Below are 26,592 nucleotides of genomic sequence, written 5' to 3'. Positions count from 1 at the left end.
CAACTGGTGGAGAGGAGCCTGATTCCTCTGGCGCTATGCTGGGACTTTCGTCGGAAACCGTTGGAATTATTGTTTCAGAAGTGCCCGGACCTGCTGTAGGTAGAACTGTGGGTTCTAAAGTTCCCAACCCTCCAGGTGAATCCGTGGACGAGTCCGGCGAAGCCGTCGAAGGACCACCGGTAGCAGATATTCCTGACGTTGTCGGACTTGAAGTCGTTTCACCGATGTCAGTGGGTTCGGGAGTCCCCATTCCTCCCGGCGACTCCGTGAATGAGTCGGGCTCCGCTATCGAAGGTCCACCGGTAGCAGCCGTTCCTGACAGTGTCGGACTAAAAGTAACTCCACCGGAGTCAGAAGGATTTACAGTTGGACCCAAAGTTGTTAAGGGACTAGTGGTTGGAAAAGCGGTTGTAACAACGGGCACTTGTGGTTCACTAGGAGTAGACGAACTAAAGGGTGCTGGTGAGACCGTCGCCTTTTTCTCCGGAGGGTCTTCGGTATGACGCTCGAAAATCAACTGCTGGACTTCGACGTCGCTAAGCGCCCACAGCCGCCGAAGTCTGTTAAGGAAACCTTGATGACGGTTACTGGGTTCTGTATTTCTCGGGTCCCTTAACAGTTTGATCTCTCGTACCGATGCATGACTGTACTGGGAAGCCAAACACAATAACGCAACAGCACGCGCAATCAGCCGGCGGTTTCTCATAGTGCAATATGCTTTTGACGCACAAGTGCCTCTTCTTTGCACCGTAGCTTGCCTTGTTGCCTGCCGATAGCTAGTATCGCAACTATCACTGTTTCTGTTTCGACCTCCGCGACGGTCGCGACAAAAGGATTGATTTCCAGTCGGTTCAAATCATATTTCGAGAAAAGGCATTTGCCAAAATTGGTTGGGCTTTGGCCGTAAATAATTTTAGGCGGGAAAGGCAGCTTTCTTTAATCATTCTATCCGTTACGACATCGTTGGTGAATTGATATAATATACATGTAAATGCTTCCTCAATCGACCAATAGAAAATAGTCATTCTTCGAGTCATTCCGTCTGGCAACATTGTACTGTCGATGTGAGGTGGCCTCACATTTTGCGTTTTCCGGCTTTCGTGTCGTGCTAGTAGTATTCATGCAACGCAACCGCTGGTGTTTAACGAATCCACTGCAAAGTTGTACACTCTGCATCACTTTTTGAATTGTGCCGCAGGGTCGAAACGATCTTCGCACATTCGTTGGTACATATAACGGATTTTGTATGGGGCCCAGCAACCCTTCCAAATAAACTGCGTTAGAAACATCTGAAAGAATTAGGCGTGGTCCTCCTTCTTCATCATCTTGTAAACCGCGGACCGTTGGGGTGTGTGAAGCAACTGGAACAGCTGTCAATCGGGAAAAGCCTCAATTACCGGAGGTGGCTTATACCAATACCGTTGGAGGAGACCTTACGTCAAGAAAAAAGATCAAGCTTGTTTTGAGAACAGAAAGTAATCCTCACAGTCAATACAATTCGTCAAGTGCCTTCCAAAAATCAGAGGCAATAACGTCCACGCTCGAACGAATGGCAGAGAAGTTTCATACAGGATAATGCAGAGCTGCGGAAGATTGTCTGTATATTTTACTGTGAATTGACTGTAACTGAGAGTGAATAGAGATATCTGAGGTCACGATCGTCGTTTGTTTCGGCCATGGACATTCTCATGTGGTTTTTCGAGTGATCTGACGTATCAACTAAAATCAAGTATGACGCTTTGGGTAATAGGACTCGTTCTTGAAGCCAAGATACCTGGAAGGCCGGCGAACATATATATATGCAATCGATGATGCTATCAACGTGGTTCAGAAACCAGATGACGTATGTTTCTGTCTCCCTCCGAAACGTACTACTCCTTGGGATTGTATTTTCAAATCAATATACTTCATCGTTTATCTTCTTAAGGAAAAGTGCTAGTCTCTACAAGGGAAGTATTGAAATTTCACCATCGGACATGCAACATTTCGAAGACTAAAGTCCCAACATATCATTGACCTACAGATATCTACTCTTTTATTGATAGTGTGAAGAAGCCGAAATGACGCCTGCGTTTACTTTCCGAAAAACGAATAGTACAACTGCGAGCACACGTTGCCTCCGGAGCGGTGAGGTGGAGAAGGGGTCGGAACTTGTCCATTCGGGTTGACTGTGAGCCAGAGCCATTGACAGTTTGGTGGTAACGCGAAGCAAGACCACTCACTCTCTTGGCTACGAAACCCGCCCACCAGGCCTTTCGCAAACATTGCTCTCACAAAAATACGAAGCGACCACTACTTAAAATCATGGCTAATTCCTCTCCCCGTCTCGCCACACAAGAGTGCTACTCCCTCATGTCTCTCATTTCAAGTTCCGTCGAGCCGACCGTTTCGTGCTCTATCGAAGCGCTGCGGGAGGTCAGCCATGCAAAGGAAACCTTTGATTGGTCTGACTATCCAGTCGTCGGAGAAGATACGATTATGATTAATTCTACTCCGTCACAATCATATTTTAAATCCACCATTTATGAAGAGCGATTGACTCCTACATCAAGATCGAGATCTCCCCCTCCGTCTCCTACTTCTTCGCGGATGTTTCCTTTTTCCGATGAGACATCATCCAAGCCTTTTGTTCAGGAGCTGGAAAAACGAATCGATAGCAAGAAAGTTGCTTTTTCGGACATTTTGGAAATCCGAACGCACGAAATTGTGCTAGGAGATCATCCTTGCTGCTTGGGCGGCATGGCGTTGCAGTGCGACTGGTCCCACACGGACCTCGAGATTGTCGATTTTGAAATGCACGAACGTGTTGGTTCCAAGCGCCGGAACGCGGACTTACGCCTCAGCTACGGGGAAAGGCGACATCGTTTACAGGAGGTAACTGGCCTCTCTGGGGCACAACTTTTGCAGCAAGAGTACGCTTTGGTCTGCGCGGCCAAGGGCTACACGATGACACCTCTGACTGTCTCGTCACGACAGAGCCTTGCCCTCGCCTGTGGACATTGAATAGCAAAAGCTTTCAAAAGTGCTACCTTGCTAACCTTTTGGACTACTTGCAATACTATGTATAAACTATGTAACAATTCAGAAAATTTTATTGACACCTACGTCGTCATGAGTCCATGTAGCACTGTTATACAATTGGGACAAGAGGAGCCGACTAGCGAGAATACATGATTTTACACCCTCTCATCGTTTCTCACATCATTGGAGGTCTTGTTGCCACCACCCGTCTCCGTCGGACTGTGTGAAGTACCAAACAGAAGCGTTTTCGTATGCGAAAGAAGTAAGTAAATAGACAGGACAAAGCTGACCCAAGTACTGAAGAAAAGATTTCCAACCGTGTTACCCGGTCCGCCGTCATAAGTGATATAAGCAAGTCCGACCGACCAAAGGGCAGTCGCGATTACCGCAGCCATAAGTCCGAAAACATTGGCACACTTCTTTCCTGACAAAAAGTGCATGAATAATGTCATAGCAAAACCCAGAATCGCCGCCCAAACAGCAATACCAATGGCTAGACTGAGTTCATCGCATATTTCGTTCCCGCTATCGCGACAGTTGTTGATAGAGAAGATGCGAGAGGATACACCCATAGCAACGATGCTACTAACAAAGAGAAGAAACCATCTCTTTGCGAGGCGATCAGCGTAAGGATGGTATCCACGCTCTTCTATCCAGCTGCCCGCGATGTACAATGCCAAAGCGATACATCCCCATGCGGAAAAGTATAGATTGGCGTCGACAATGTTTAGGTTGTTAATAGCAAGAGACCGGTTGGGAGACATGATTATGGGTAACGCCATTATCCAAACAATGACCGCAATTACAATCTTGCGAGTCATTTAAGAAGGCTTGGGTCAGTATCTATGTTGCCCTATTCACATGTCAACGCGAGAACCCAAATTCAAAAAAACTTACCAGTATAGCTTCAACGATGGATCCGACAAAAGCGTCTCTGCTTTTTCTGATTCCATGACAGATACATGCTATGGCAGCAACCGCCAGTGAAGCAAAAACACAGCCCAAACTCCAGTTTTCTTCGAAGTTTGTTGCGTTGTTCGGGTTCTGTGTAATAGCTAGTACAGCCACGATGGACAGGATAGCCAGCGCAGCCCAGGAATGGAAACGCGAATGCGCTTTATCTTCCTCAGGAATATTAGTCATATTAGAAGTTGATTGTGGGAAGCTGTAAATAACGGAAGCTTTTTTGTGTCAGCATCATCTCTAACAGTGAGCTATTTTAAAAGAGCATGGCGTAGCGATTTTCATGGACCATCTTGGAGAAGTCTAAGAAATGCGAAGAGTAAATTTGTCTTCGAAAATCTTTTGGACCGAGGTCAACGATTAGCAAAGAGGGTAGGATCACGGTTTCAAACTTACCCTCTTGTATTTGACTGTGAGTGATACCGTCCGGTCTGTCTTGTAACGAAGGATGAAGCATTTTCGTGATTCTCGAGGCACGTAGAATATGCTGATTCCGTTTCTCTAAGTGATCGTTGGATTATACTTCTGCACCGCGACAGACTGACCCGAAGCAGCAAAACTGCTTCCACTCTTCTGCAGCTTCCTTGTATACTTTATGATCCTACTTGTTATTGGACATTCGTTGTTTTCATCTACCAAATGATCGTAAACACTTTGCAGGACAATTGTGCCCGGCTTTTTCTTGTCAATCCAGTAGGCGATCACCGATTGGGTGTTAATAGCCTTGTCAGATACGGCGCAAATAAGTTTTCCGTTTTCCCTTTTCAAATCTACAGGCAAGAGCTCCTTTCTCGTCAGAGGCGCTTGCGTAGTCGGTGATTGTGGACGTTCGGGTGGCTTCTCGATCTGCTCGGTCACACTATCAGGCTGTGCATCCGCCAGCCAGTAACTAGTTCGTTTGAGATCTTCACGCGCTTCTTGCAGAGGATCTCGGATCTTTCTCTTTTTGGAAACGGTTTGCGACTCTTCAAACTGGGCTAGCCTTTCTTTGTCGTCCTCACCACTATCGGCGAGTCGAGCTCTCTCTTGCCGTTCGTACGCGAGTTGTTGTTCTTTAATCTGTTGCGTTCTCGTGAGCAAGTATTGGAGAATAGCCGACTCGTCGTACAAATAGCCGCTACGCGTACACAATGCCGAACTGCCCAACCGGGTAAGGCTCAGAGCGCAGTCACCAATCTGGTACTGTGAGTGCCCTGCCAGTCGTTGTTGCGTGGTGCCGTATTCGGAGCTGGCAAACTTTTTGGTGCGCTCGTAGTGTGTCAGTGGAAGGTTTCCTCCAGCTTGCTTGCTTTTCCGAGTCATGACTAAAAGCGAGAATAGTCGGACAATTCTATACTGTTTGGGTGGTAAAAGGAGGCTAAGTAGGAGTAAAACACCATTTCGCAAGTGCAAATGCTCGAGGCATCAGCAGCGTTCGTTCGGTGTTTCCATCATGGTTCACGACACAGGCTCTTCGACTTACTGCTGATTTCGATTTACTGCTTATTCTGTACAGTCAAGAGTTCTATTGTCGACTTAAAACTATTTACATAGTTGCGTCTGTACTCATGACGCAAATCGGACACCCGATGACGACAGCAATCACACAAGCCACATGTGTTTTGGACGAGGAATGATTTCTTTGCTTTCTCGCTTCGCGGTTTTTGCGCCTCAAATACTGGATAATAAGAACATCAAGAAAATGAAATAGTGGAATCGTATTGATTTTAGGATGGTCTAAAATTAATCCTGTCTACTAGAGATATGAACTTTCACCTGCCTCTGTGCCTTTTAATTCTGCGGTTTGCAACCGAACCTGCTGCAGGCTTTTCGACTTCGAAACACTCAAAATCGGCGCGTCAAACTCGGCAGGATTCGTTGCGAATCGAAGCGGATCAGTCAAATGCGATTCGCAAAGCATTGCCGCTGGAAAGTGCAGTTCGCGTACCTCACAATTCAGCAAATCCAGAGATCTGGAAGCAGCTCGTTCCAAACGCCTTCGACACACAGCATGGCGTAGACGTTCGTGCTTGTTGGCGCCACGACGAGTTGCCGGAAACCGTAGCCGATCGGTTTCTGGAGAAGATATCGTCCGCTAACGATTTTTTTAAATACCGCCCTCAGCTTCGTCAGCAACTGGCAGAATCAATCGAGACTTTCACCACATTCTGTTCTGACCGTGTCAGGGACGCGGACGAATTCTCCGGTCGTATTGTTTCTACACGAGGCCCCGGTGGTGCCAAGTGCCCTGTTTGGCATCTCGATCATGTGCCAGTGCGTTGGATTCAAACGTTCTATGGACCAGGCGTCATGTACGTGGATGGAGATCACGTAGCGTGGGAAAAAGTGAACGCATTGGACGATACCATGTCAGCTAGGGAACGCAATCGGCTTCTGGTGAACGAGGATGCGAAGGTGAATCAAGTCCCAGAGGGTGGGGCGGTGGTGCTCTTGGGGAAACAGTTTAATCGGCATAGCAAGGACCCAACCGTTTCCATGGCTCCGTCGGTACACAAATCGCCGGAAATTGTGAACCCATGGCAGGGGCGGGTTCTGATGACCATGGACGTTGTAGCGCCGCTTGAAGAAGGCTGAATTTCCACGCTTCTATTGAAGGAAATCTGCTCACACGTACACGTACACGTACACGTACACTACCCACATAATATCATATTTTAACCATCACGTGTATTATTATTTGTGTACGAGTCTGATTTCGATAGCAGTTCCCATTTTTCCTACTTTTCTTGCTCGTCCATCATGCCCTCCGAATTGTTTTCCGCGCCGAAGCAAAACACGGGTCCGCTTGCCACGGTCGAGGACGAGTGCAAGTGGTCCAGCTCGTCAATAGCTTCGGCATTGTGGTCCGTCCACAACAGAAACTTGGAAACCTGATTGGCGTGAAGAATGGACATGAACTGTTCGGCCACCGTCGTGACACCTTCGGTCCACAACCAATCATGTTCCTTCATGGCGGTCAAGCTTGTCTTGACCGTTTGTAGAGCCTCCCATTCGTCTTCCCAACCCGACTTTGCGTTCGTGAGATGCTGCAATTGCTCGTCCGAAAGCTGCAGTGTCTGCTTCAAGTCCTCGAACTCGGGAGAGTCCTCCAATGAATGCAAAACGTACTGTTCGGACAGCAAATCTTCCAACATCTCGACGACTTGAAGCTGTTGCGATAGAATGTCTTTGGCAGCTTCTTGTCGTTCCGCGACGGTCAAGACTTGCTGGCCACGATCCATCGAAAGGGCTTCCGTCAAGGCGCTGGCGTTATCTTGTGCACCCCACTCGTGGGCCTGCAGTTGCTGCAGAGTCTTTTCCAAAAGACCTACTTCAGTCTCGTACGCGTCCACCTAAGTGCCGACCATGGCGATAATACGTACGTGTGAGAACGGGGTAGAGCGGTTTGCGAATTGTCCACCTCCAGTGGACGTACCAAGTTCTTTTTGCGTAACCGCCGGAGCCGTGCCGACGCACGGTTTCGTGCCAGTCGCTTTTGGCGTTTATCATCTTCCTGTTGTGCCGCGTAAGAGTTCATATCGGGTAAACTCATTGAACGTTGCTGAGCAGACGCTGGTGCTTGGGGGTTGTCCGACTCCCTCGTGTGAAGATTCGCAGGCGCACCAGGATGACTGTGATCAATGTGCATCAAGGAAGATTGGGAAACCGGTGCGGGAGGAGGCATGGCCGCTGGCGAATTAGCCGCAGCGCGCTGGGTCGCAAAAGGAGGCTGTCGCTGCGGGGCTCCCAAAGGATTCGGAACCACGGCTGTCTCACCCTGCTGACTACCCGGAGCGGAAGGAGGAGGCATTGTGGTATTCGGCAAAGAAGGTGAGCTGGTGGCTGGAGCCGACGCTACGATTGTTGGAGGGACGATCGATGTCTGTTGAAAGTTGGGACAGGAGAAGGTATTGGAATGGAGGCCAGGATCGGGGACAGCGGAACCTCCGGTGCTGTTGCCTTGCGCTGCCATGGCCGCTGCCGCTTCGGCACCGCGCCGATATGCTTCGCGTAGAGCCTTGACATAATCCTCCGAGTTTCCAGGAAGTATCGTACTGTTCGGAATACTTTCGGATTCCGTAGAGTTTGGAGGCGTTGCGTGTAGTGCCAGAGTGGCCGAAGACGAGGCCGGAAAGTTCGGTAGAGGAGGAGTTCTCCACTGTCCGGCAAGCGCTGCTCTCTTGCTCGATTCCTCGTCGTCAGCCGAAGGCTGAGGATTAGAAGAAGTAGGTGCTTGATTCATTCTTTGCTCACTGTCAATGACTGACTAGAAAGATACGATTTGTGGAAACATGAACACGATGCTTGAGGGGAAAAGATATGGATGATGTTTCCGGCGAGTATTGTTTCCGGTATACAAGAATCAACACGAACAGCAAGTTTCACCTCACAGTCAGTCACTATGAAACGAAACCGGAATTCACGAGTCGGTGGCTAATGCAATTCCTCGCGAGCTCACATACAATTCCATGATCTATATTTGGGACCCCATGCTATGGTACCTACCAAGACTGTACGACATGTACAGCCAATCCAGAACCACAGCGACATCTTTATCTGAAGTACACCAGCCTAAATGCCTTTCAACACGTCATTGACAGTGAGCACTACTTCTGTTTTGCCACCGTCCAGAGCGGCAATGCTTACATCTCACTTTTTCGAGGAACAAACCCTGAGACCGCCTTTTGAGAGAATCTCCGGTCTCAACCACTATGAAGTTATGCAGTAGACTGTTCATCGTCCTCTGCGCCGACTTATGTACTTTGACTTTATCATGGGTCGTCCCAAACAACGAAGCCACTCGTCGACGAGTGGGCATTTTGAACGCAATCAAAATGCCGTGGGATGCTGCTGGCAAACAAGCGTCCAAGACTCCTTCCGCGTCGGCAACCTCACTGTCGGGCATACAAGCATCCAACAAGGCAAAGATGGAGATTTTAACTCTCGGTGCGACTCTTGACCGTGGCCAAGCGTACAACCCAACATCAGGAGAATATTATGCGGATCGTATGGAAATTGCCAAACAAAAGATCGGCGAGTTCGTTCGAAACAATCCCAACAACGTCCCCAAAGATATCGAAGAAATTAAAGGAGAATGGGTGGGTTAAGTCATGGTACCTGATCATCGTGTTACACTGAATCAATCTTCTCAATGTTTCCTTATTCTTGCGCAGGAATTGATCCTAACCACTGTCAAACACGGCATTTTCCGCTCCAGTCCATTCTTCCTCGCAATTCAAGAGTCGTACGAAGAGTACGCCGCGGTCAAGGAATCCTTCGGTATGCCCAAGGCTGATTTATTTTTCAAGCTCCATGAATTACAAACGTGCTCTTGGGGCGTCAGCAAAATTGGTCGTGTCGCCCAGCACATTACATCAACAACGCTGTATTCCGAATTCGATACATCTATTTTTAGTTTGACCGTCATTCCAATTCTGGGATGGTTTAAACTTCTGCCAACCTTTGGTGGTTGTGTTGTGACAGTGGCTTCTGCGGAATTGGTCGATGGCGGCCTTCTGAAGATGAAGGTCGACTATACAACGGCTCGCAAAGTTCCCGGACTGAATGGATTGGGGGAGTGGATTTGGAATGTTCGGGTTCCGGTCGGTGCCATTTGGAAGCGTTTGCCGTGGAATGCGGGCCGCGACGCGACATGCAAGGTATACGTACGCTACATAGACAATGACTTCCGGATCGTTCAGGATGTATCGGGTGACTACTTTGTTTATACACGGCCAGTTGTACCGCGTTCGTTGGATTTGGTCTCCGAGGAAAGCGACTCGGGCAAATGAGGGAGCATATTCTTGCAAGTAGTTAGCAAAGTCTCTGGTCCGTAATTAACAATTATGGTACAAAACACTACATAAGGCCTACTTTGACGGTATTCGGTAGACACTCGCTACTCCAATGCTGGAGAGTCCTTCCACGTCTCTTGTGGGAGACCCACATGCCAGATGGTGTCCATCATGAGAAAGCGCTAGCCCTGAACCCAGTGAATCTCCTTGAATATCTGATCTTATAAAACCCACCGATTTCCATTGAAGCTCGTCAAGGTTGAACTGCATAATGTACACGCGGCCGTACGCGTATTCCATGTACTCCGGGTCGTTACTATGTTCCGAAGACTTAAGCGCCGGGGTCCCTGGTGAGGAACTTGCCATCGTGTATCCGTCCCTACTGAGCTCAATCCTATCCCAAATTTTTCGTAAATGGACATGGCATACAAATCTGAGCCGAGTTGCTCCCAGTCGTCACCAACCAGCCGGTATACCTGGACACGATGGGAGCCGTTAGACGCTACGGCCAACACGTCTCCATTCAAATTAAGGGCGATCGAAGAACCGAATCGATCTAACGTTCTATTGCCTCGCAGCATTTGTCCAAGCTCATACCAGTCGCCACCTTGCCATCCGTACACCTGAACCTTTCCGGAATCGTCGCCATTGTCGTCGACGGTGGACCCCACATTCCCAATTGCGAGACGAGTGGCGTCACCAGATATGGAAATATCACCTATGAGCTGGTCGATTGGAATTGTGCTGTGCACCTTCCATTTGTGAACCGGAGACGTATTTTGTGTCCATGACGTGTCGTCTTTGTAGACTTTGAGTTGGGCTCTGTTGACCGTTTCGGAGGCGATCGCAACCACATTTCCTGCATTGCTCAAAGCCAGCTTAGTTTCAAGAAATTGATCCGCTTCTCCGTTTGCTGTCAACTCGGAATCAATGAGTATGGGATCGTTCAAAGGTTTCCACCTGAATTCCGTAAAGGTAGATTTGAAATAGTAGAAAAAAGCGTAGTTGCCCTGGGTAAAGACTACTCGACGGGCGTCACCCGCCATGGCCAGATGTTGTCGCTCTTCTCCTTCTTGTTGGGCGTAGACATTACCAGGAATAGAAATTGTATCTTCGAGCACCCATCCCGCCGTTTTGTTGTGGTGGAATACCTGCACAAACCCGGGTTGTTGTGCGTTGCCCCCCAGTCCAATCGCAAGACGAGGACCGTACTCCCACTCCGAAAGGGCGATGGCGTGTCCGTATCCTTCCCCAGAACGCTTCACCAGTGGTCCTACAATCTCGGAGCTGAGTTGATCCCAAGATTTTGCAGATTCTCTTCCAGGCTGTTGGTTGGAAGGCACCAACAACAGCCCCGACGCTGTATACATAGAGGGTTCCCGGGGTGTCTGGCTCTTGCTACGGTACACGCTGACTAAAATGAGCACAAACAAGAGCAGCCCTACAGTGACGATCATCCGAGTACGATGACGTCCGCCGCAGCAGCGATTGCGTCGAGAGACGTGGCTCACTGCTGCATCGTTTTTCATAATCATGGTGTTGTCGCCGGAGTTGTCGAAAAAGGCGTCGGGCCCTTCGCCCACAACATCGCCGTCCCGATATGAAGCAACTTCGTCCACGGAGGAAACCATACTTGTTTGCAAAATGAGGATATGACTTTGACCTTAAGTGGGCTTGCGAGAGTCAACGAAAACCCCCCGAGAAGATGCAAGGCCTGTTTGGGTAGACCAGATATCTCAGTGAGAAGTCGAAACGGCTGTTCAATATGGAAGACCGAAACAGGAAAGACGTCCAAAGACTTGACAGAGACCAGTCGTATCCCAAGACTAGAAATTTTGGGTATTATGACTTGCGAATGCTGCGATAACTACCAAGCACTATTTACAAGACACATTTAACACTCGGGAATTTTCAAAATGACTTTTGTCCAACAATATTGATCGTGATAGGATTGTCATTGTTGCTATACAGCTGGCAAAGCCTGTGCACGTCCCAAATAGCTACTCTCTCCTTACCTTACGTCGCTTCTCCGTCACGAAACTCGATTCGCTTGCCGTCAGCATTGTTGCATTAATCACTCTTCCTTGACTGTATTAGAGATCAGGGACTCTGGACTGAGAAGTGACAATACCTTATTCTGGTTTTTTCGATCTTAAAGCTGTGCCTTTCATTCCGCTCGTTTTACTTTCAAGGCAATGGATGTGAAAATCACGCTAAATAACCGGCAAATTCCTGTAACTGCTGCCGTGAGGTTGATCAAAAAAAGGCAGAAAGTTCTTGACGATGAAACGCATAAAGAGAGTGTCTCATATTTGGCAGGTCACGCTATTCACAGTCAGGCTCGTTGGTTTGTTGACGAGTCACTGACTTCGTTGAAAAGTTATATTGTCCATTTTATGCCATGAAAGCAATCCAGAAATAGACTATTAAGTAAAACAATGATGTGGTACTGTGGCACTTAACGGAGTTTTGTTTTTTTTTAGGAATGCGTATTTGTCGACTACGCATAAAATGACCTCCTGCCGAAACCTGGTTATCCCATTGGGTGCTGATGCTAGCCACCCTACAACGCTCAACAAGCGAATGTAAACAATTTGAGTCCACTTTCCTACGAACAACGTAATTTCAAAAACCTGTTGACTATTCCACTACTTTCTACCCAAGCATCCCCGCTACGTTTAGCGTCCAGCATTTCTAACATGGATAGGGAGACCAAACGCCAGAGCGTAGCTGATAACACACAAAAGGATATAACGTATCGATATGAAGTATCGTCACTTCAAAACAGAACATCGGAAAATGCTCAACGTGATTACATTTCGGCCTATGGGAAGAGTCAGAACGATGTAATCTCCCCAACAGCAGTTCATCTGATTTCAAGGGTCTCAACAGATCCGAGTAATTCTGTGCATAGTGATCTGCCGTCGTGCATGGGCCCGAGTCCGAACTTATCGGTATCTGGAAGTTTGTCTCGTAATCACACTTCCGCCGAGTCTGATTCTTCTCCCTATTTTGAATCTTCCACGCCGCTGATGCCCTATTCTTTGTCAAAACCTCACCCTAAGGGGGAAACCAATTCGTCGGAAGCATGCGCCAGCAACGCAACTGGTATGGTGTGTTCTGTGCTCCCGGAACCAAACCGCTCCAGGTGGCGACAAACCTTTGGGCCGAGCCACGGGACCGATCAAACGGCTCTAGAGAACGTCAGTCTTAAAGCACCGCAGCGTGCTTTTAAAAACTCATCACGTGATCAGTTTGGTGCCGTGGGCGACGATGATGATATTTGCTCATCTTCTGACGAGGAAAATGGAATGATTGCAATTGGTATTCCCGATAAGATTCAATCACGCGCTAAAGAAAAGATGCAACAAAGCAATATCTCCCAAACTATCGCTGAGGAACTAGCGCGACAAGAGCATGAGGCAAAGTTAAAGAAGAACCAGCTTCCAGCCAAAGCAATCGTCACACGGCGCGTCACGGAACGCAAACTGGGCGCTTCGAAGGATCCTCTATCACAGAATCCCATGATTGGAGAGAAAGATCACGTACTCCAACCCGGCTCGGTTGTTGCTCGAGCCGGTTCAGAATCGCATCGTACCATCATGGAAGAAAAAAGCCTGGCTCGTGGTACGCCAACCCGTGAATTGTCGCTGATGCCAGGCGCATTCCGAGCCACGACACGTAGTGACTTGGACCAAAAGAGTGCAGAGCGCGGAGTGGTGCGTCCCATTTCATCCTCTTCGCGGAACATGAAGGCGCGTCGATTAAATCGGTTAAATGGACGTCAGAACCATCAAATTGAGGCTAGCGTGAATGAGGACGATCAGCGCCGTCTGACACATTCGTACAGCTCCTCGGACGAGTCGGCTGTCTTGCTTTTGCCCATACGTACCAAATCCTCTGATTCCATCAAGAGTGATGTAGATTCGAGTAATCATTCTACCCGCGCCAGAGCCCGTTCCCGTTTCCACCGCATGCGACAAAAGTCTATGGATTCTTCGGCTCACAGCTCAGATGGATCTACAGTAGTACCTGCTTCAATTCGGGATCTTGTCTCACTGCGCAGCATGGAAGAGACCACTAAATTGCAGCGACACGATTCTGGGCCTTCTTTGGCTCCGGCGACAAGTGGTTGTGTCGTTCCAGGAGCAACAGAGTTTATTGCCGCAGTACGTCACGAAAAGGAGAATGGTCCATCGCTGGCGCCAGCAAGAGCCATAAGGATTTCTGGCGAGTGCAATGTAGAGGGCTCAAAACAAAGTGTGAAAATATACGGACCGGTGTTGGCTTCTGGATTTGTTCCGGATCAAGTCGCCTTGACTCCAGGTATGATGGATCTGACAGGCCAAGAATGTTATCCAGATGAGGATGAGGATGATACGATTGAAGCACAAGCTGGTCTTCCAGTATTGATCCCAGGTGCGTTTGCGATTGAAGGTATGGAATCGTCTCACACGGCTACCTCTAGGCACAACTCTGTGGTGGACACGCAAAGTTTTTCGGAAGCTGAAGAAGTATATGGGGAAATCGAAGAAGATCAAGCAGATACAGAAATTTTCTTGGAGCCTTCCCCGGACGACACACCGCCTCTCGTAGCCGAATTACACGAAGAAGTTGTTGTAGACGGAGCGGTCCTTGAAGAACACGGTGAGGACGATCCAAAGCAACGACATAGGCTGCGTCTTTTTCAGGCAATGGCTTTTTTTTGTTCGGTTGTGGCAGTTACCCTCATTGCAGTTAGTGTTTCTGGGGTTTTCCAACCAGATCAAGCTGGTCCACAGAAGACAGCGCCGAAAATTTCCGGTTGGTTAGCGGCGGGTGAGGAACTTTTCGGATCTACAGAGGAGGCGCAAGTTTTATTTGGTACATCCATTGGAATGTCAGGAGACGGTTTCATTCTTGCCGTGAGTTCTCCGGGATGGGATAATTCCTCAACAGAGCTCAACGTCGGACAAGTGCAAGTTTTTTCTGGAGCAGACACCTTTAACGGGACCCAGTGGGATAATGTTGTCACTTTAGAAGGTCCAGGCTCGAGTGAAGATGAAAAGACTTCCATAGCCATGTCTAGTGATGGTAGACGGCTGGTAGTTGGTTATCCCTCTTTCAATAGTGGAACAGTACAAGTTTTTGAAGATCGCGGTCGTGGATGGAGTCCTTATGGGGGAGTCGAGCGTATGGAAAGAGATGGTGAAAATATTTGGTTTGGACATGCCGTAGATATCAGCGCAGATGGAGATGTTCTGGCAGTCGGCGCACCACTCAGAAACTCTCTTGCGGGAGAACAGAGTGGAGCAGTTCGTGTCTTTCGGTCGTCCAACACACGTTGGATTCAAATTGGATCCGATATTTTGGGCGAATCCATGAATGACTTTGTAGGCTGGTCTTTGGCACTCAACTCACAAGACGGGTCACGCGTCGCTGTCGGTGGGCCAGTTGCTCGAGATGAGCGTGGGATTGTGCGCATATACGATTGGGATGGCTCAACCTGGAAGCAAATCGGGGAAACTCTGACTGGGATCAATATCTTGAGTAGATTTGGATCATCTGTTTCACTATCAGGGAACGGACAAGTGCTTGCAATTGGTGCTCGAGGTACTGCGTTCGAACCTGGGGAGGTCCGTGTTTATCGAGAGATCGACAATGCTTGGGTCACAGACAATATCTTTAGCGGACTGGAGCCAAGCGAAGGATTCGGGACAACCGTGTCTCTTTCAAAAGATGGTAATGTTCTCGCGATTGGCATCCCTCAGAATAACGAATTTGGCAACGGCAGTGGTTCGGTGCAGGTGTGGAAATACTATGATGATCAGAAGGCTTGGAAACAGGAAGGCACCAATATTGGCGGATCCGAGGGGAGCGCGTTTGGGTCGGCTGTCGCACTTTCCGCAGACGGTTTTCGGGTAGGCGTTGGATCCCCACTTGCAACGTTTGATGGCAGTGTAGCTAACGTTGGCAGCACAATTGTGTATGATCGCGTGGAAGACAATGAAATTTAGCTGTCAAAGCATCATTCCGTTTATCATGTTCTTGGCAAGATCAAAAACCAACTAGCGCTTAGATTTATCTTTGATATTGACGAGTGGTAATATCTGATTGTTTTTGTCTGATGTATCTTCGGCCGCAAGTCCTTTATATTTGAGATTTTGATTCGCAAAACCGAACTTTTTGACTCTCATGACTTCTGGTAGAGCAGCGCGATTGATCTTATCGTCTCCGGTGGCTGCTCTTGCGTAGACGGCCGATTTGTGACGCACGTCCGATGAATCCCATTCGGACTCGTCCATATAGTAGGCTCCACGATGGTAGTACCGTTTCGCAGATGTTTGATCCAAATCGGTCTGTTTTGGTTGACCAGGCCTTTGATAGCGCCCCGTTGCAATGTCTTCCGCCAACCTTTCTTCATCCGTCATTTTTCTTCGTCTCGACAGATCACGCTCTTCTTGCAGCCTCGCATCTTCCACGTCAAGCTCATCGATGAGGCGAGCCACCTCACGAATTTCCCAGGCATCTCGAGCTACTTCGTCGTCGCTATCGTCGGCATCATCTGGCATAGTATTTTGAGCCCCCGTGATCCCGTCCAGTGCTACATCAAAGTCAGGAGCGGCTTGGGCCGTGGCAGCAACAACTTGCTGTACCATTGCGCGTGACTCTTGTTTTCGCTTTTCTTCCAACGCCTTTTGCTTCAATTCCTGATGCGTGTCTTCTGCTTCCAGCTCGGTTGCGGATTTCAGCGTTCCTCGTCGATGTTTCGGAACGAATATAGGTTTAGCAATAACAGGACCATCATCATCCGAAGACTCCTCTTCACTACTGCTATCTTCGGAGCCGCTGCTAGAGCCTTCTTCGGAGGATGCCGCCGGAGGTTTGACGCAAGATACATTTTTCTCGACGGACACCGCTTTTATTGGCGCGTCGGAGCTCAGAGCCAAACGAGGGGCCTGTACATTGGCCGGTAGATTCTCCATCGTGGCACTACTTGGTAGGCCAACATCATGATCGATTGATCGGTCCAGCCCTAGTTGGCGTTTCGCAAGCAATCGCTGTCGGCGTCGATCAGTTTCCGAGTCATCGTCGTCACTAGAGTTGCTACTAGATCCAGGTTCTAGACGCTGACGTTGCTCTTTAGAATCGCTTTCTTCGTCACTGCTACTATCGTATCGCCGACGACGCTTGCCAACAACTACTGGCTCCGCTTTGGTTCGTTGAGCAGAGATCGGCATGTTTTTCATGCGCAACTGCTTGTTTGCAAACAAGTCATCTGTATCCTCATCGGATCCTGCAGTGTCAAGCTCCTTTGACTTTTCTCTATGCTGTGTCTCCTCGGCCAAAAGCTGGTGATACTGCCTTACTTTGCCAGTTCGATGTCGCGCTTGTTGCATAGCCCCCTTTTGCGTCTGTCCCACTTTTCCCGCTTTCATCCTTTGTTGCGACAGAAGCCATGCCGCTGTTTCTTCTACCGTCATGTCGGCAACATCCTTTTCGTCGGGTTTAATCGTTTTGCCTTTACTCGGCGCCACGGTATGCGGACGCAGTACCGATTCGGAAAGACCGCCGCCGAGTAAGGCGTTCATTTCATCGCGGCCAAAGCCGCCGTCCTGCTTCTTGGCCATTCACCTCACGCAGTCCACCGCCTGTATATCCCGCTATACTTTACAGATACCAGAGTGGAAACCGAGAGGCAAATACGGAGGAGCGGAACTTCTATCGTGTCCAGTATATTCGGATCATCGTCCACTGACTTGCTTTTTCTCCAGGTTACTTTGCACAAGTCAATTGGGATTCTTACCAACAGGCAGCTCTCCGTCCATCGTTGATGATTTCAAAGTACGACCACCATTCTCCGTTCATAATTTAATTTTGCCTTGTTGCCTCACGGGTGACGGGGAGGATGTGTCGCATAAGGGTCTCATACGACGGACGAACTTGGAGAATATCCAATGTTTTGATTCACTGAAACTATAATTGTAAGATCACACAGTCTGCTATCCGACAACTTGCGAAGGCCAAGGAGTTTCGTGCTCTCATTGTCAATCGCGCGCGATCGGTGGCTTACGATTGAAATGTATCGCTCACAGTCAAATCGTTCCTAACAGTAAAATACTTACATCCAATCAGATACCAGTACACCGTGGAACACGATGAACATCGAGTGAAAAGAGGGCTGGGACTCGACGGATAGGATCGAAAGATGCTGAACTCGGAGAATGCCTGTGATATAAACACTCAGTACGAGCAACGACAGTCCTTCGATCACATTTACAGTCAACGCAAAGAAGACACGAAAAGTGGTCAGGCAGTAACGCAATGAAGCATGGTGAAACAATCAACACTACGTATGGCGCCGGCGTCATTCAACACTATCGAGAGTTGGATGGAATGTACGTTGTGGACATGCCGTTCGGTGCACTCTACGCAAACCGAGAGGCACTGCAGACGCCAGAACACTGTATACCTTTGACAGCGATTAAAAAGCCCAAAAACGACACCACCATGGAGCTGAATGTGGCTTACGAAAGTTTGGAGAAAATGCGTCAGCTGAACCTGGAAGTTACTTGTCAAGAGCAAGGTATTTTGTTCAAAGGCGACTCGCTTTCGACTACATGCACAAAGTGTCTGCTGGACACCCAGCCCAGCGATGCAAGTAACGTCTCCGCAATATTCCAAAACGGTCGCTTTCCAAGAATTCGTCGGCTGGTCGATCAACAGCAACGCGGTAAAATCGGGCACGCCCTGCTTGATTTGTAGCGCACCGGCATGTCGCTCCCACGCGTCGAAAACATTTGGCGGCGAAGGAATCACGGTATGTCTAGAATGCGAACGACTATTTTCGATGGATTACGTGATTGACTGTTTGGCGGCTCCAGATAAAGAAACACGGCGTACACAGATAGGCCAAATGATTGATCTGTACGATCGAGTGATTCTGTTACTCAAGTATTCTGCGCAGTTCATTGCGACCGTGGCTACCAGTTTAGAGGAAACCACAGAACGACAGAATAAGGTAGGTGTCGGTAGCAGTAGTGCCGGAATGGTATCGGGCGTACTTGGTGTAGCTGCCGCGGCGACAATTTTTACACCGGCTGGACCGCCATTGCTTGTGGCTTCTCTACTATTCGGTGGCAGCGCTACTGTCGTGCAAACCGGAACCGAAGTCCGCAACTATTACTCCGAACCCAAGAAATTGGCGGACCGTATTATTGCGCTACACGGTATGGTACACGCTATTTTGGCCGTGACGGGAACGTTGCGAGACGCATTGACACGAGATCATATTCGAACTGACATGTACGACGGACCATCTTCATTCACGGCTCACGCGAGCCGCAGCTTGGCAGCTGAACGCCAAGCCCAAGCGGAAACACGTGCCATGGCTGGCATGACGGCAGGACGGGCTGGTGCCGCCGGAGTGGAGCTCGGTAGTCTGGCAACGGCGACCGAAGCTGCCACCGTCGGTCGAAGCGCGCGCTTCTTTAGTAAAACGGGGACGGGGATTATGAGGACGGCGCGTTTCGCACGTTTTGCCGGCGGTGCCTTGTCCGCAGCGACACTCTTGCTTGAAGCGCGGGCACTTACCACCACGATGCAGCACATGGCCAATGGAAACCCTTGTGAGAAAGCGGACACTTTGCGGGCAATTCAAGATGAGCTGCTGGATCTGCCATGCAGCACAGCTTTGGAGCGTGAGTGTGAGCAATACTTGGAGGCAATGGAAAAACGTCAGCATCGTATGACGGAGCAAGAAGCAGTTGAACTTTTGGTGGAAACTTACAAAGCTCCGACTCCAATGGAGTCCGGAGATGAGTCTCTTACTTTGTCTGATGGCGAGAAAGACCCGGCGATTGCCTGTGAAGAAAGCGCCTCTACTTCCGTGTCGGTGCCACTACCGAAGCGTATATCATTGTACAAGGAACCTGGCCATCAGTCGCCCACACCCGGAGAAAGCGACGAAACCTCTTCTTACCCTATGAATCGTACCAGTTCCCTGTCTGGGTCTTTACTTGAACGCATTGAGTATTTCAAGCAACGGTGCGCAGGCCCGGCTGGGCGCAATAAAGACATCGACAACACTGCAGACCTCGACACAGAGAGTAGCACGCTTTTTTGAGCAAACACTGCCGACTGGAAGCGCTTTTCATGAAACGAATTAAAGGAGCTGGTTGAAGAACGGCAACACTGACGTGTGAAACACGTTTGATAATTGCACTATTCCCTATTCATAATATGTTGTGAAGCATGCAATCATGTTTTTTGTATGAAGTTGTGATTGTGCTACGGGCGAGGGGACCCTAAACGCAACCAGTAACACTTGAATAGTACCTTTTTAATCCACCTTAACCGCACCATAAATAGTGCGAGTAAACCACAACGACGCCAAGAAACCCACACTTCCACAAAAGAGACCGAACACGATGCTGATCATTCCCATGTAGGTAAGGTAAACAACGACTGGAAGGAGACCAGCCATGCTCAAGCGGGAGGAAAGGAACCAAACGGCGTACGCGAAAAGATACGCACCGCCACTGGCAGTAGTCCAGAAAGACGACCACCACCAGCGATGATCTTCGGCGCAGAGCTGCAGGTAAGTCATGACCATTGAGACTTGGGCACAGGTAGCAGCGAGAATACAGCCAACCACCAACAGGAAGCCAAATACGTAGTACATCTGATGCAGCCAAAGAGCGCTCATGATGAACGCCAATTCAATACAAACGGAACCGAATGGCAAAATTCCACCGAGCAGGAAAGCAAACGGCATCTTAACATTCCAAGGAAGAGGCGGCACCACACGTGCAATCTGGTTTGTCTTGGTAGGTGATTCCATCTTGGCGCTCTTGAGGCCAAAGTATGCACCAAGGAAGACCAAGGGTGCGGAGACGCACGTCCAAAGCAAAAAGAGAGCGAGAATCAACCAGAAAGAGACAGCTGTGGCGGCACCGGCAAACGTCAAAAAGATATTCAACACGGCAAAAACCGAAACGAATGTCCCGGGAAGTCCCATGGCGGTGAGCAAGACGTTGCGCTTCCAGGCAACCCCATCCGTGAACTTGTACAAACGCGATGAAACATAACCCGCAACCGAACCGCACAATACGTACAACAGAATCAACGCCGTCAACGTTTGTCCCTTTTGCAACGGATTCAGCAACTTGAGCATAGCCGAAAGCATGGCAAGTACAAAAGCAAGACCGATTTGACAGCCGGTACCAACCAAACTGCATAGCCAAGAAGGGTTAAACTGCGGAGGACGAAAGACGTCGCCGTGGACAAGCTTCCAGCCCGTTTCTTCACTGCCTTCTTCGAGTGAGTCCATTTCGTTGTAAATCGCTATATCCTTGCGGAGGGTCCGAATCATGATGGTAGAAATGGCACCAGTCAAGAAAAGTACAATCATGAGCGAGTTGACAATAGAAAAGTAATGCAAGTCGTCGTCGGGGGCACCAACGAGGTAGACATCCCAGCGATTTGTCCAATCTAGATCTGACTTGACCCATTGCACTTCATACGAATAGACAATCGGAAATGATCCGGCACCTGAAGTAGGGCGGAGAGCAAGGTACGAGGCTGGGTCGTTGGGCACGGGTCCGCCTTTGCATGTCTCCAAAGAAATCGATTCCTTGACGACTTGTCCCGCTTCACTAGGCATGCTGTGCTGAATTGATATCGGGTTAACATCAAAACCAGTAATACGAACACCCTGAAAATTTTGGGGATCCTGCTGATAGGTAATAACAAACTTCAAGTGGTTGAACAAATAAAGTTCACCATCGTGAAGAGCCTTGAAGGAAGCAGGGGCACGGAATCCGATGGGGTATCCGCGCACTGCGTAATTGTACTCCTTGGAACGCATCAACAGGGGCAATTGATCCAACGTCATCTGCACGCGGTACTGGCGCTCGACGAGGCGACGAAGTTTCTTGAGCTTCTGGGCATCGAGGGTGACGGTACAAAGTGGCGTACAGCCTTGATTCTGCAAGACCTTGATATTTGAGAAAGGCGCAGGCTGAAGGTCGTGACCCTGTAATCGAGAGCCCAGATTCTTGCGTTCGCGGTGTCGTTTTTTGAATTCGGATTCGATAGGACGAGGGCAACTGCCGGGAAGATCGTAGTATTCGTAGGGAATTGGTGTTTTGCGCGAGTCGGCAAGATCCGATAGAATCCATACGGGCTCCCCCGGAACGTATTCTTCCGGCGCAACGCCAGGGAATAGAATGTCAGCGAGAGAGGCTTCCTTTTTCCGGACGAGACCCTTGCGCTTTTTTTGACGAAGCTTGTAGGCACGGAGAGCCGCGGCTTCGGGTGTATTGGAGACTTCATCAACTCCCTGTGAGCGCATTTCAATGTACTTGGTCTTTTCGGCGGTTTTGATTTCTTTACGATCCTTACGATTGAGTCGTTTTCCATCAGTCAGTTTCTTCAGGGTCTTGGCGCTGACGTTCTTATCGATTAATGGCTTGCGTGGCTGAACGACGGGCTTGGGAGTCTTGGTCTTCTTGGCCGCAACCGACGGTACGGAAGAGAGAGCCACGACGGCGAAGCACAAAGCGGTAAGAAATTTCATATTGCACACGTTCGAAGGAACACGATATCCTTTTCTGGAATAGACAGAGGGAGCTCCCGGGAGTAGCGAAGGATGCCCGTAACACTTCCAGCTTTGTCGCAATGAGTGTGGTTGACCCACGGTAGATTTCGTACTCTTGAGCGCTACTGATCGCCGTGGAACTCCGCCCTCGCTAGAAACGCATTTTTCATTTTTGTTCGTGCGCAACGCAAAGCAGGGCCATATCCGCTATGACCAGATCGTGTTCGGGCCATTGTAAAAGATTTAAATCTATAGGAGCCGGTCCGCTCAATGACGATATGCGGCATGTCCTGTAGACATCCTGTGTCACGAGTTTTCTAACTTTCAAACCCAAATGATCACGCATGAACAGCAGACCAGTAACCCGTTGGTACGAAGACAACGACACATTATCCGGAACCCAGGGAAAGAAACAGCAGGGCTGGAAAGGGGATGGCTGAAGAAACACATTTCGAAACATGAGTCCATGAGAATGATTGCCGCACTACCAGGTAGTAGAGCAATTCACTTTGCGACTTTACGAATAGTGAAACTAGAATACGACAATTAACGTCGGAAACTTTGAAGCGCTTCTGCTTTGTTGTTAACGTTCGGCTTCCAATTCTTCTTTTGCTTGCAGTCCAAGCTTTTCCATAATACTTTCCAAGCTTTCATTGCGTAAGGCCGCGGGAGGCCGGGCAGCCCGAATTTCTCCCGGCCGATCCACGTATTCCAATACCGCCATGTCTGCCTTGTCACCTGCCCTGGGCTTGGCTAGTTTCATTATACGAGTGTATCCACCCTGTCGAAAGGCGTACCGCGGACCGAGAACGGTCATCAGCTTGGTTTGCTCCGTCGCGGTACGGACAATTTCGTTAATTTTGCGGCGGGCGTGGAGTTTATTTTCCTTCTTTGCCGTAGTCACTAGTTTTTCTGCCAGTGACTGAACTTCCTTGGCTTTGGGCAACGTCGTGACCACCCGCTCGTGTTCAATCAATGAAGTGACGAGATTCCGCAGCATGGCCCATTTGTGTGACGATGTACGGCCGAGCTTGCGAAAATTGATACGCTTCTTCATGGCCTTTCAATATAAAGACGACTTTTGGGTGGGTAGCGTAGAACGGTGAAAGACAACAGGAAGAAACGCAAGCTTTTGTCGAGGCAAACACACGCCAAACGCTCTTCGATGCCTATGTGAATGTGTGATGCTGTCATCCTCCTTGAACTCCGGTAAATATTGTCTTTGTCTGTTGTCGACCGTTGCCATCTTTTTAGAGCATTCGCCTATCGTTGCACACAATATTTGGGTCATTCATTGGAACTCGTTTTATGTCATGTTAGTCTTTCAAATGCCAACCTACTGAAATGCCAAAAACACCTGCAGGCATGGCCAAACTGCTTCGAGAAAAAGACTGACGGCCGACCATAAAAGTTTCAGCGCGTCGCTACGTTTCTTTTGCTGGAACGATGGTGCGCATTTCACCGCCATCAAAAAGTCGCGGGTCGACCCGGGACGTGCTGATGCTTTTGCTAGGCGCTGGTATCGCTTTGGGCTTGGGAGTAGTCTTTTCCGTGGATTCTGTCGGGACCGTTGCATTGTCAGCAAGTCTACAGCAACAGCTCGGTAGTAGCACAGCATCCAACAGCGATACTCCTGGATGGAATCCGATTCATGTCTTTTACGGAAAGATGAATCATATTTTAGATCCTATACCGGCCGATGAATACTGGGCAGACGACGGACCGTACAACGAACGCAAATGGTTCAGTCAGCACGGGCAGGATGTGGCGGTGATGAAAATTTTGAACTTCCAGAAGGATGGATTTTTTGTCGACTTGGCGTCAAACGATGCCGTCTGGGCCAGCAACACCTTTGTCATGGAACAAAAGTTTGGTTGGAAGGGTATTTGCATCGAGCCCAATCCAATGTACTGGTATCGCCTCTCTTTTCGCAAGTGTCACGCGGTGGCATCCTTTGTTGGTGCGAAAGATTTCGACGAGGTACAGGTGGCCATGAGCGACCGAAAAGAGATAGGACCGTTTGGGGGCATTGTTGGTGCGGATTTCGACAATAAGAAAAACAGCAAGACCGAGCCGAGATACACAGCAAGCCTCCAGGGAATTTTGGAGCGCTTCAATGCACCCTCAATGATTGATTTCTTATCTTTGGACGTGGAAGGCGCGGAACTTTTTATCATGAAGAGCTTTCCCTTTCACAAGTATTCCTTTAAGTGCTTGACAGTAGAGCGTCCGTCGGAAGAGCTCCAGATGCTACTGACAAAGAACGGCTACAAGTTTGTGTACCAAATTCATAAAAAAGCTGACTCTCTATGGGTGCACAATTCTATTTTCGATCAGGCCAAGACTAACTTGGCCGTTCGGCCAGAGGAAATTGGGGAGCGGAATCCAAAAATTACTAATGCTGTGGGTTCATAGTTAACTTGAATCAACTTACATCTACTGAAAAGCAGTATTGCAGACTTCCAAATGTCGGCTCTTGTGACAACATGTGATTGAATATGGACTTGTAGAATACGCTCGCCTTGTTACCTAGTTGTTCTTCACGGTTAGCTGCTTTGGAAAGCGAAATATTGTCAGTATTTGCGGACGTTCTTGTGTTGGGAACACGTTTTCATATATCTCCGATTGTTCCGCGTTCGCAAAAATCTGCTTGTTTCGTTTTGTTTCTTGATGTACATGGTATGGTACGTAGATTCTGTTTGGTGTTTTTCGTTATATACGATGTCGTCTGAGTGTCACCAAGTAAAAACTGCCCAAAGGTGGATAGGAGTTTAGACGTCCATATGCCGAGCCGAGTCTCTTCCAAATGGGAAATTGCATCGTTGAGATCACTTCTCAGATCATTGACTGGTAACAAGAAGAAAGGTAGACGGATCTTGCATGGCACCGCACCGGTAGTAAAAAGCCCAATAGTAACGCGCTTCGCTTGTCTCAGTAATCCAACATGTTTCGGAGGAGAGGGGGTAGAAGGGAAAGCACAGCTTCGTGCCCAAATCCGTTCAATGGTCATGATATCCAAGGAACGTCTACGAAGCAGGTGTACCAGCGTGTACGATCCATAACAACGTTCAATCGCCGGCGCGATCTTAAAGGAATTATGAAGTTTGCGACCGCGGACGACAGCATCCATTCCACATACGGAGCGACCGAAAAAGAGTCAAAAGACTCGACGGACGGCGAGTTGTCTATCAAACGAAACATCGAATTCAAAGAACTACATATTCGCGAATATGCACGTACACTTGGAGATAATCCGTCCTGTTCAAGTGGCCCTCCCGTATCGTGAGTAAATTACACGTTGACAACTGACTAGAATACATTCTAGACGTCAAGGACTGTGCTTATTTTACTGTTTGTTTTCTTCATATACAGTATTTCGTGGGAATTTGACCCCGAGACAAAGATCATTTCGGTGGACGAATATGAAGACACGCGACCGCCCCGCCGGACGCATTTTGAAATGATTTTACCACGCGACTTACGCCAGTCTATGCTACGCAAGGAATGGGACATTACCCAACTGCAAATTGCTGCCGCCGTCCGGGCAAATATCAAAGCGAAGAACCAACGACGATCGACGGTCAACAACATTGGAAAGGCGACAAAAATTGAAGAAATGATGGAAAAAGCAGGGAAGAAGGTAAGGCGAGGATTTCTTTTGAAGAAAAGTACGACAAAGGAAATGGAGGAGCTTGAGCAGAAGATGCAGGAGGCAGACATTGCACGAAAGCAGGAACAACTGGACTCCCAGATGGCGGATGAATATTCCGAAGAGGAGAGCGAGCCGCACATGGATCAACCTTACAGCAACGTTGACGCATTAAGTTTTAGTTCAAAGAACCAGGAATTTTGAAGCGTTGAATTCAGTCGCTATGAGAAAAACTCCGAGACAGAAGCAGCAAAAGCCAGCTCGGTTGCTTTCGAAGTTTGATCAGTTTTTGACGACTTTGAGTTTTCTCATCAATCGATTACAACGTATTTGTCAAATTCCATCGTCAATTTTTGGTTAATGCCACGTGCTTAAAACAACCGCAAAGTGTAGAGTAATATCCCTTGAAATACTTGGCTTTATGTAGCCCCAAGAAAACGGATGAGAATTGGAGACGACGTGCAGGGAAGAGCCAAAGTGGAATTATGGCGTGTATGGGGCGTGACTATTTACCATATAAAAATTGAAAAGCAAAGCTTCGAATTCAAGATATGGTGGCCACATTTCCTGCAGGAAATATAGCAGTGACAACAGCCGATATTCGA

The 26,592-nt window shown here is 48.7% G+C and overlaps 13 protein-coding genes across 13 annotated transcripts; 7 read left to right on the top strand and 6 right to left on the bottom strand.

Moving 5' to 3' along the window:
- Positions 1–2,304: 2,304 nt before the first annotated feature.
- Positions 2,305–3,093, top strand: PHATRDRAFT_46177 (predicted protein; the record flags this gene model as incomplete). The annotated part of the gene is made up of 1 exon (XM_002180611.1): positions 2,305–3,093. The coding sequence occupies one exon, from the start codon at positions 2,305–2,307 to the stop codon at positions 3,001–3,003; it is 699 nt and encodes a 232-aa protein (XP_002180647.1). The 3' UTR covers positions 3,004–3,093.
- Positions 3,094–3,519: 426 nt separating this feature from the next.
- On the bottom strand, positions 3,520–5,334 carry PHATRDRAFT_46175 (predicted protein). Its single transcript, XM_002180407.1, has 2 exons — positions 3,919–5,334; positions 3,520–3,830 (listed from the first exon to the last, which is right to left on the bottom strand). Exon 1 carries the CDS (start codon positions 5,284–5,286, stop codon positions 4,486–4,488), a length of 801 nt encoding a protein of 266 aa, XP_002180443.1. The 5' UTR covers positions 5,287–5,334; the 3' UTR covers positions 3,520–3,830; positions 3,919–4,485.
- Positions 5,335–5,727: 393 nt separating this feature from the next.
- PHATRDRAFT_46174 (predicted protein) lies at positions 5,728–6,659 on the top strand (the record flags this gene model as incomplete). Its single annotated transcript, XM_002180610.1, has 1 exon — positions 5,728–6,659. One exon carries the CDS (start codon positions 5,728–5,730, stop codon positions 6,556–6,558), a length of 831 nt encoding a protein of 276 aa, XP_002180646.1. The 3' UTR covers positions 6,559–6,659.
- A 14-nt stretch (positions 6,660–6,673) lies between these two features.
- On the bottom strand, positions 6,674–8,349 carry PHATRDRAFT_46173 (predicted protein). The gene is made up of 2 exons (XM_002180406.1): positions 7,400–8,349; positions 6,674–7,316 (listed from the first exon to the last, which is right to left on the bottom strand). The coding sequence occupies exons 1-2, from the start codon at positions 8,204–8,206 to the stop codon at positions 6,702–6,704; spliced, it is 1,422 nt and encodes a 473-aa protein (XP_002180442.1). The 5' UTR covers positions 8,207–8,349; the 3' UTR covers positions 6,674–6,701.
- A 313-nt stretch (positions 8,350–8,662) lies between these two features.
- Positions 8,663–9,755, top strand: PHATRDRAFT_46172 (predicted protein; the record flags this gene model as incomplete). The annotated part of the gene is made up of 2 exons (XM_002180609.1): positions 8,663–9,062; positions 9,138–9,755. The coding sequence occupies exons 1-2, from the start codon at positions 8,676–8,678 to the stop codon at positions 9,753–9,755; spliced, it is 1,005 nt and encodes a 334-aa protein (XP_002180645.1). The 5' UTR covers positions 8,663–8,675.
- Positions 9,756–9,979: 224 nt separating this feature from the next.
- Positions 9,980–11,389, bottom strand: PHATRDRAFT_46171 (predicted protein; the record flags this gene model as incomplete). Its single annotated transcript, XM_002180405.1, has 1 exon — positions 9,980–11,389. One exon carries the CDS (start codon positions 11,387–11,389, stop codon positions 9,980–9,982), a length of 1,410 nt encoding a protein of 469 aa, XP_002180441.1.
- A 1,068-nt stretch (positions 11,390–12,457) lies between these two features.
- PHATRDRAFT_46170 (predicted protein) lies at positions 12,458–15,705 on the top strand (the record flags this gene model as incomplete). Its single annotated transcript, XM_002180608.1, has 2 exons — positions 12,458–15,658; positions 15,697–15,705. The coding sequence occupies 2 exons, from the start codon at positions 12,458–12,460 to the stop codon at positions 15,703–15,705; spliced, it is 3,210 nt and encodes a 1,069-aa protein (XP_002180644.1).
- A 100-nt stretch (positions 15,706–15,805) lies between these two features.
- PHATRDRAFT_46169 (predicted protein) lies at positions 15,806–17,467 on the bottom strand (the record flags this gene model as incomplete). Its single annotated transcript, XM_002180404.1, has 1 exon — positions 15,806–17,467. Exon 1 carries the CDS (start codon positions 17,366–17,368, stop codon positions 15,806–15,808), a length of 1,563 nt encoding a protein of 520 aa, XP_002180440.1. The 5' UTR covers positions 17,369–17,467.
- Positions 17,468–18,062: 595 nt separating this feature from the next.
- Positions 18,063–19,863, top strand: PHATRDRAFT_36063 (predicted protein; the record flags this gene model as incomplete). The annotated part of the gene is given in 2 exon segments (XM_002180607.1): positions 18,063–18,367; positions 18,387–19,863. 2 exon segments carry the CDS (start codon positions 18,063–18,065, stop codon positions 19,861–19,863), a joined length of 1,782 nt encoding a protein of 593 aa, XP_002180643.1.
- A 216-nt stretch (positions 19,864–20,079) lies between these two features.
- On the bottom strand, positions 20,080–22,092 carry RabX1 (predicted protein; the record flags this gene model as incomplete). The annotated part of the gene is made up of 1 exon (XM_002180403.2): positions 20,080–21,960. A coding segment is annotated over one exon (1,881 nt), but the record flags the coding sequence as incomplete, so codon positions are not given.
- Positions 22,093–22,852: 760 nt separating this feature from the next.
- On the bottom strand, positions 22,853–23,509 carry PHATRDRAFT_27659 (predicted protein). Its single transcript, XM_002180402.1, has one exon. The coding sequence runs from the start codon at positions 23,393–23,395 to the stop codon at positions 22,922–22,924; it is 474 nt and encodes a 157-aa protein (XP_002180438.1). The 5' UTR covers positions 23,396–23,509; the 3' UTR covers positions 22,853–22,921.
- Positions 23,510–23,784: 275 nt separating this feature from the next.
- Positions 23,785–24,753, top strand: PHATRDRAFT_36060 (predicted protein; the record flags this gene model as incomplete). Its single annotated transcript, XM_002180606.1, has 1 exon — positions 23,785–24,753. One exon carries the CDS (start codon positions 23,785–23,787, stop codon positions 24,751–24,753), a length of 969 nt encoding a protein of 322 aa, XP_002180642.1.
- A 529-nt stretch (positions 24,754–25,282) lies between these two features.
- On the top strand, positions 25,283–26,308 carry PHATRDRAFT_46165 (predicted protein; the record flags this gene model as incomplete). The annotated part of the gene is made up of 2 exons (XM_002180605.1): positions 25,283–25,620; positions 25,711–26,308. The coding sequence occupies 2 exons, from the start codon at positions 25,283–25,285 to the stop codon at positions 26,189–26,191; spliced, it is 819 nt and encodes a 272-aa protein (XP_002180641.1). The 3' UTR covers positions 26,192–26,308.
- Positions 26,309–26,592: the final 284 nt, after the last annotated feature.

The sequence above is a fragment of the Phaeodactylum tricornutum genome, chromosome 9 (genome assembly GCF_000150955.2).
Source record: "Phaeodactylum tricornutum CCAP 1055/1 chromosome 9, whole genome shotgun sequence".
Classification (NCBI taxonomy): Eukaryota; Bacillariophyta; class Bacillariophyceae; order Surirellales; family Neidiaceae; genus Phaeodactylum; species Phaeodactylum tricornutum.
This window is presented reverse-complemented; position numbering and strand designations above follow the sequence as displayed.

Excerpts from the sequence above, each read along its gene's own strand:
- PHATRDRAFT_27659 (XM_002180402.1), bottom strand. The coding sequence starts at position 23,395 with ATGAAGAAGCGTATCAATTTTCGCAAGCTCGGCCGTACATCGTCACAC.
- PHATRDRAFT_46175 (XM_002180407.1), bottom strand. The coding sequence starts at position 5,286 with ATGACTCGGAAAAGCAAGCAAGCTGGAGGAAACCTTCCACTGACACAC.
- PHATRDRAFT_46173 (XM_002180406.1), bottom strand. The coding sequence starts at position 8,206 with ATGAATCAAGCACCTACTTCTTCTAATCCTCAGCCTTCGGCTGACGAC. Across the intron at positions 7,317-7,399 it reads GGTTACGCAAAAAGAACTTG|GTGGACGCGTACGAGACTGA; the intron begins GTACGTCCACTG and ends GTCGGCACTTAG.